This window comes from Falco rusticolus, chromosome 3 (assembly GCF_015220075.1).
Source record: "Falco rusticolus isolate bFalRus1 chromosome 3, bFalRus1.pri, whole genome shotgun sequence".
NCBI lineage: Eukaryota > Metazoa > Chordata > Aves > Falconiformes > Falconidae > Falco > Falco rusticolus.
The window spans coordinates 104718859-104727374 of NC_051189.1; the positions used below are offsets into that span (position 1 = coordinate 104718859).

Sequence of the window (8516 nt, forward strand, 5' to 3'; positions counted from 1 at the left end):
CTGGCAGACCCTGCTCTGAGCAGCGGGGGTTAGAGCATGATTTCCAGAGGTGCCTTCCGACCTCAGCCATTTCCCGATTCACCAAGTACACAGCTTTTCTGGACAACCTGTTAACCACGCACATGTGGGGCACATTCTCCGAATCAGACCCGGAGCAGAAATACAGCTCTTACTATATGATCGATGTAGCTAATTTGAAATGTCTAGGAGCCACAGAATTTGTAATAGAAAAATTAATCTTCAACAGGACATATTAATAAAGGAAAAAGGAAGCAGGTAAGTTCAATCCTTTTGCAACTTACAATTATCATGCAATTCAGCACAGGGAAAGAGCTTCAGTAACATCAGCTGAGGGACCAAGGCAGCCAGTCCTTGCTCTTTGACACGAAAAATGAAATTGTGAATAGAAAAGGCAAAATACGCTAGACGGAGGGAAATAAAGACTACAGTTAAGAGATTATGTATGGCAACTACGGCGTTAGCATTAAATAAAAGCAAAAGGCAAACGGGGAAAAAACTTAGCTAGCACACACGGAATTAAGTAGTTAGTTCCAACTGATGGAAAGAGAAGATAAGTGAAATGGAAAAGGGTCTCCCAGTCTAGCGCAGGACCTGTGTTTAGTATCAGCCAAAGTAGTTTATATGTACCAAGCAAGTCTCCAGATGGAAGCTGAACTTTCTCTGCCAAGACAATTCTCTAGGGCAACATTGGATGAAGTCTTCTCAAATAAATAGATGTGAAATGCTACAGGGGGAGAAAAAAAAATTAAGAATAATTTAAATACTCCCCTTACATTCTCTTTGTAAATTAACTAGAAGTTTTAACTCCCCTTCTCTTTTACTTTTTCTGGCACAAGAACCCCAAATACAAGACAACACATCCATCCATCTCAGAAAAGGGGAAAAAAAAAAGTGCATTTCATATCAGATGCTTTGCGTCAAGCCTGCTAAGGCTCATAAATCAGCTGTCTTATTGCCCTGGTCATTTCAACCAATGTCTGACCCTTTTGTTAACTCATGATTTATAACTGGAAGTTACTTTTTTTTTTAATGCCAGATTTATAAACTTTACTGTGCTTGGTTTGATATAATACCCATTTTGTACACCAAGCTATAAGACAGTAAATTTATTGTCTATGAACTGTTACCTTGAAAAATTACATCAATGCAAAGTGGTTTCCATTTAGAATCAATGGGCAATAAATTCATTGGATTTTTTTTTTTTTTGAAGGGGGTAGAGAACATGATGATATTTATGAGGTCATGAGCGGCTATATAACGGGTGAAACTGGAAGCAGAGGCAACAGACAGGAGTTCTGAGTTACAGGGGTAGACAAAGACGAAATATATTCAACACAGCAACGATGCATAAGCTGGTATTCTGCTGTCTCATTATTATCAGCTTCTCCTGGCCTCTCTCATCTCTCCCCGTCATCGACGCCAGTGAGATGTCTTATCAGCTCTCAGGTAAGAGTCCTTTGATTTTAATGGTCATAGCAGGGGCTGGAGCAGACAAACCAGAAGAGCAGCAGGTATGCTTTCTGAGGGGCCTTTATCTGTGCTGAGCAGCTGTAGAAAAAGCAGGAATGTCTTCAGGATACTGGCAGCACCAGTGACATCATCAGTGGGTGCTAGCCTTGTAAAATGGGGAGGTTGGGTGCCCTAAACAGTTCTTCCTGCCGCTTGGAGATGCAGGAGACAAAGGTATCTGTGCCTTCTAGCACTGCATGCGAGCTGGCATGTACAGCGTCTGGCTTTGAAGCAGCATTAGCAGGCACTGGGTAATTTAGAGAAACTTGGCTATACGGTCCCTTGTCTTGCTACACTTTAAAATGAGCCACTTTTAACTGAAGTTCTAGTGAAGGGGGAAACCTACTGCAAAGATGCACACAGTCCTGCTTAGATCAAGAACAGGCGCGTCTGTCTCCCACTACAAAAATAGCACCGTACTGAGCGTACTGTTTGTTTGTACTAATGCAGATTCCATCCAGTCCAGTGAGAGAATAAATCTTTGCTTGAGAAAGCTGTCCTTAAAGTTTGAAATTATACTGTCAGTCAAGACTGAAACGGCTCAGTAACAACGCACGGCAGAGCCTGGAAGCTTGCCGTCATCAGACCTGACCTGTGCTGGAAGAGTTTCTGAAATGAGCTCTGAAAGAACAGGCAAATCAAACCCAAAGTTATTGCATCAGGCTATTAAAAAGCGGCTGTTCTTACATGCTTTGCAGGTGCAACGGCTGTTGCTCTGGCTCATAGGTATCGGTAGTCCCTCGTTTGCTTTGAAAATCTTGGACTCAGCCAGCAGCATCTTCTCAAGCCTTCCACTGTGTAACTCGCATTTACAGGCAACCATGACTCAGTACGGATAACATCTATCACAGCACAGGTTGAACAAGCTGGCTCTAACAATTACTGCATTTGTTTGAAGACATCCATTAAGCTTATTAAATCTTCCTTGCTAATATAAAGAATCTCGAGGCTGGGTAAGATAGAACTCTGTATTAAAGAGGGTTTTCTTTGGTTTTTTGTTTGTTTTTTTTTTTAAAGTTGTTTTTTTAAAACCTTAAAGCAAATTTACCGGTTAACACTGCTTTGAATCAAAAAATAATACAAGGCTAGAGGTACAAACCATCTCCACAAAGCATAGGGAAGTTATAGTGCTGTTATTCAGAGTCTCACACCAAAATCCCCACTGTCCTTTGGTACAGTGAACAAGCTAACAACATGGATGTCCAAGGTCTTCAAGTTCTTGAACTTGGTCCAAGTTTTTGAAACGTTGGGGGATTATTTTCAGCCATTTATGTTTTCTTATCTATTCCCTATTGAGGCACTATACAGTTTCACCCATCCCTGCAGGTAAGAACAACTACAACTCCACAGTATCATCTAAAAGTGCAACTACAAAGTGATATTCATCTACATAGCTGGAGTTTGATAATAGCACCACCCTCTTGTTGCCCACAATTTTGAATGTCTGCTATATATTAATAAGGAAGAAATTTACTGCTCAGCTTACAAAAGCCTTATTTACCTCAAGTATAACATCGCTAAGGGCTCCTGTTGGTAATCTGCCTTGGGGCACAGGCTAATTACAGAATTCTAAATTCTCTATGTACATACAAATTCATTCCATCAGGTATCAGCAGTCTGTTGTTTCAGAAAAAGTAATATCATCTGTACTGGTATGCAAAGTAAATGAGAGAGATGATTGAAATGCACTGAGAAGCCTAGCTGCCAAAATGTGGGTTAAGATTTCCTACACTTATTCCTGCCCTTCACCCCATTTTATTGCATTTAATACTTGGGAAAATGAGCAGGTTAATAGGCCTTGAGCAAGAAGTTCTGTCTTTATTCATAGAAAAGCTCCAGCATAGGAAGTAGTTGATAAAGAAATGGACTAAAAAAAATGAAAAACCTGCACGCAAGTCTGGGTTGCCTACAGCTGGGTACCAGAAGGATTAGGTTGTGAGTTTCCCAAGCAATGGGAGGGGCTGCTGTTCATCAAAAAAATTTCTTAAAGATGGATCTGCCAGAGAAACGAGAATCAGAGATTAACATCAGGAAGGTATCTCTCCCCAAAGCTTTGGGAGGAAAAAAAACCAACCACCAACCAACCAGCCATCCCCTACTATATTCGTTAAACGAGGAGGGATGACCAGTGATGTCATGATAATCTTCAACAGGTGGGGCCAAAAGACCTGATCAGAAATCCTCTGAGATGGATCGAAACCAGGATACAAAGCAAAAGAGTCTTACCGTGTGCCTGTCTCTGTCATCTTCCATTTGCAGCCGATGAAGATTCGAGATTAAATCTGGAGCGGTCAGGCAGCCTAGGGAGCCCTTCCCTGCTGCAGTTTCTGCCAGAGCTCCTGGGTGCTCTGCCTGAAGACAACCAGGCAGGTGAGGATTTGTCACAGCAGTTTACGGGAGGGTGCCCATGGTTTGTATGTCCAGCTTCCACAGGTGCCATGCCCCAGCTCCTGGGCATTTACTGAAACGCAGCAGCATTATGTGTAGGCAACAGACAGCAGTCATTTTGTCACCTGGGACCTTGGGGGAACCCGCTGAGCAGCCAAGCCTGCAGCTCAGTACTCGCTGGAGAAGTCTCCAAATTAGTTTAGCAAAACGGGGGCAAGGCAAAGACTGGCCTAGAAGGAGCTAGCAGGCCAAACAGAATAGCACAGTCTCTTAAAAAACGTCAGGACTTGCAGAAAGTACAGAATCAATAGCAATATATGGTTTGGGGGGCTACATGACAGATGCCTGCTGAAGAGGACAGCACACCTTGTGTCTGCAGCCCCATGTCCTGCTGGAACTGCGTGCTGCAAGAACCGCAGCGCTGTAGCAAAAGCGTTTTCTGTCTGGTCCTCTGAACACTCCAGTCCAAGGCTTCTGCCCGCTCTAGCACCATGGCACACAAGAACAGCTTGTGTAGGTTCACAATTTCCAAATGGTAAAACATTTCATCCTGTCTCCCCTCTACCAGGTCTTAGCCCCAGCAGCTACAACCCAAGGCAAAACATTAAAGAGGTAAGTGAATGACCATCTGTCACTGAAACAAGAAAAATAAGACTTCCCCATTTTAAAATACACGCAATTGTTACCAAGACATCACTTAAGATTCACAGATTTCATAAGCAGTATAGACTCGAGTATGCTGCAGTGTTCTGGAGGCTGGAATCACTTAGCAGTTAGATAAGCAGGGAAGAGAAAAGAAAAAAAAAATACAGAAAGAAGAAAATAAAAAGAGAGCAAGTAATCCAGAGCATTTCACTATAGACCCCCTGCTTTTTAGCCCAGAAAAGCAGCTTTCTAAATAAAGGCCAATTTCCAGCTTCCCCAGGCCACGCCAGTACATTAACCAGTATGAGCTGCGTACCATTCCGCACACCCCCCCCCCCCCGCCCCCGGGCTACAGAGTTATTACTAGATTTGTTATGAATGATTAGATAAATGGAGAGCATCATTCCTGTTCATGTCTGCTGAATTAAATACAAAGGCAGAAGACAGGGACTGGTTTTAGTGCATCACCTAAACCAGAGGGCACACCGGGCAGCCACCTCTCCTTCCCCCATCAGGCTGGGTGCTGGGTTGGGGCAGCAAAGCATGCGCTTTCCCACTGGGAACGTTCCCCATGCACCAGTAACCTCTCTAATCTGTTTGACTTCAGACTTCCTATGAAAATCATCCTCGAATTGCTTTGCTGGGACGCTTCTTGACCAAGGACAGGAAGCAGTACAAGAAACGTGGGAATCTTTCCGAGTGCTTCTGGAAATATTGTGTGTAAACAGGAGGAGAAAAATCTCCCTGACTTTGGTTGCATAATTTATACAGATGTCTGAAAACATGTATATAGATTTGCTTGATTTAAAATTAAGACAGCTCCTAACTTTAGACTCTATGCTACTTGGAAATTAATAAATTCTTGATGTTTTGCAATTATGCTGTGAGCAGTGTGGTATTTTCTCAGAGTTCACCACTATGGGACGAAAGTAATGGGACAAAGGGATAAATATGCAACGCGAAGAGAACGCAGGCAGGGGAAGCAGGATTCCCACGGGGTGCTGTAAAACCTCCCAGAAGAGCGATGCCTCAGCTGCGTCTAAGCCCAGAGGCAAGAGGTCTTCCTCCTGTGCCAGGCAGATCAGGGTGCCAGGAAGAAAGGGTCATTGCTGCACGCCCTGATGGTGCTGAGCCGGTGAGGGATGGCAGCTCAACAGTGCCCAGTCCCCGCTGCTGCCATCCCCAAGGCACCACAAAACCAATAAGCGCCTGTCGAGTTCGCACAGCTGCTCCCACTGCCCCTGGGGGGAGAACTGGTTCTCTTGGTCACTTCAAAGACAGACCCACAAACCTATTTCCTTGCAGCACCGCGCCAGGTCCCCAGCTGCCCGGGACACCAGGGTTATCTGTGCATGGCACAGGCCTTCAGAATCGTGCCCCATTATCGCACAGGCAAACGTTACAGCTGTCCGTGCAAGGTTTTGCACCCAGACTGCAGATGCTCAGTGGAGGCAGACGGGGACGGCAGGACTTGGAAGATGCTATGACTGTGACCTGCACTCACGTGGCTCCGCACACAGGCGGTGACCCAGGGACACAGACCACCAGTGTTACTAGGGCAAGCCACTCACTCGGGTGCTCCAGGACAGCGAGATTTGTTCCCCAGAGCCACCACGGGGCTTTTGCACTCTTGTTGCGTCTTGGCACCTAAAGCAAAGGAGGGAGAAGACAAAACAGCAGCTGGCAAAAGGGTTTGTCTGACACTTTTGTATGTGGAGTATAACCAGCACCTTTCTCAGTCCCAAGTAGTTCCTGATAGTATCTGCAACGAATAGAGCTGAAGAGTCAGGAATTGTCTCTGGGGGACGCAATCCTGGTAACACGCACAAACACCCCGAGATGTGAAGCCCTGCCTTGTTCAACACACGCTTCACATAAATCTTGCACTAATCACGGCTCACAGAAAGCTTGAAGTAAATTTCACCTAACAGCAATACACATGCTACGTTGGTCTCAATAATATACATCATAAATCTCTGACTGCTGTTTAAACAAGGCCTACAGGCTTGATACAGTTTGTTCACTTCACGTAAATTGTAAGACAGATGAAGCCAGCTATAACAAAGAAAAATGTCCTTACAAATGCAGAGCAGCTGGATGCACTGTGCAGCTACTTGAAATCTTCTAAATATTCATCCTTCTCTTAAACAATGGAGCAAGTCCGTGCCTGTCTGGAAATTAGTCCTTTCCTGCCACCTCAGTCAATAAAAACTTGTAAGAAAAGATTTCAAATTTAGTTAAATGAATAACCATCTAAGACAGATGTATTGCACAGAGAGGGAAAGGTGTAGAGCCTACAAAGACTAGGGCGGCGGCAGGTAATCTGTTCAATCCCAATTCAAAAATTGCAAACATAAAGCAAAATAAGTAAAACCACAGTGAATAGTAATTAAAAAAAATATTACAAGTATTGAGAAGTTCACTAGTCATCTATGTAGGAGAGTGAAGGAATGAAGAGAGCTATCAGGTGGTGGGCATGGAGTCAAGACAAGGTGATCGAGCTACAAACCTTCAAACATTTCAGCTGTCAATACGGTAAAAATACTTGCTAGCAGTTAGGGCATCTAAAGCAGTGACACTCGCACAACTCAGGGTGTCCAGGCTAGGCCAGGGCACCGCGGCAGGGGCTGCGGGGAATCCAGGTAATTCTAATTAGTGCAATTTCAGCAGAGCACGAAACCTCCAGCCATTCACAGTCCCCACCTCTGGTCGAAAGGAGTTCAGACCACATCTGGGCATGAGTGGTAGCTCTCCAACAGACAAGTGAGACGCTGCCGCACACCCAGCTGCATCCTTCCTTCCCGAAGGGAACGCTCGTGGCAGATGCCAGATAAACGCAGTTCCAGGGTCCATGAGAGGGGAGCCCTGCCAGTCCGCGAGACAGAACAGCAAACTGCTTCTCCCTGGTCCTGCTGCAGCCTCCAGCTCCGGCCAGCTCTCAGCTCCAAGCTTTTTCTCTCTTCCGCAGGCCAGAGACAAGGAGCTGCCGCAGAAAAATGCAGAGGCCACAGGAGCTGCTCCAGCGGCCAGGCTGCCCACCTGCCCGGGCTGAGCTCGGGAGCCACAGGGAGGAGCTGGGGAAGCCACAGGAGTCCCGGTGCGAGTCGCAGCAAACGGAGCATCCTGTGGCGCCCGGCAGGCAGACACCCGGCCCAGCCGCACAGGAGCAGCAGGTAACGTGTTCACTGAAACTTAATGCAACTGTGGAGCAAACCTACCACAGAAAACCCACAGCCCCGTTACTTTTAGCATTGGGGTAAGTATCTCGGGTCCGACAGTTATCTCTCGTCATCCACCAGCCGTACAGCACACCTCACTCAGCTCACCTCTGACATCCACACAGAGGTGAAAGCTACAGGGTTTAACTGCGAGCAAGAACTTCAGTGGGCAGGAGCGTGACTGCCACTGACAAACCGGGGACACAGAACTTCAGTGGGCAGGAGCGTGACTGCCACTGACAAACCAGGGACACAGCTGGACCAACACTGCCTAGGTCTGAATAAAGACACAGCACCACCTTGAACTTTTTATTTCACAAGCCTGTCCGCTTGTCATCATTTTTGGACCAAAAATACCTACTAGACAATTTGGCTCACATTTGTAAGTATGTTTAGAGTTGCCAAAACACCCTTTTAAAAATTAGTAAGCCATCAGCAAAACTATAGCTGTTACTTTGAGACACCTGTATTTCCAGGAACCGCACCGCTTACCTTGCCAGAAGCACCTTCAGTTACATATACTTATCTAGGATTACTTCTTTCTTTCCCAATTTTAGTAAGATGCTACCATCTTTTGTTCTGTACCTTGTACTCCCTGCAGTGACTTTGCCTTTCTCCTACAGGCTTTTTAAGCACTGCTGACCACACTTCCCTCTAAAGTCCCTTAAAACAGAAAAAGGTGAGAGCAAATTGTTTCTCTGCAATTAGTTAAGAACTTCATCGCTCTGAGACATG

The 8516-nt window shown here is 45.4% G+C and overlaps 1 protein-coding gene across 1 annotated transcript; it reads left to right on the forward strand.

Annotated features, from left to right (window-relative positions):
• Positions 1 to 1316: 1316 nt before the first annotated feature.
• On the forward strand, positions 1317 to 5405 carry UTS2 (urotensin 2). Its single transcript, XM_037382343.1, has 4 exons — positions 1317 to 1467; positions 3790 to 3900; positions 4487 to 4530; positions 5171 to 5405. The coding sequence occupies exons 1-4, from the start codon at positions 1365 to 1367 to the stop codon at positions 5285 to 5287; spliced, it is 375 nt and encodes a 124-aa protein (XP_037238240.1). The 5' UTR covers positions 1317 to 1364; the 3' UTR covers positions 5288 to 5405.
• Positions 5406 to 8516: the final 3111 nt, after the last annotated feature.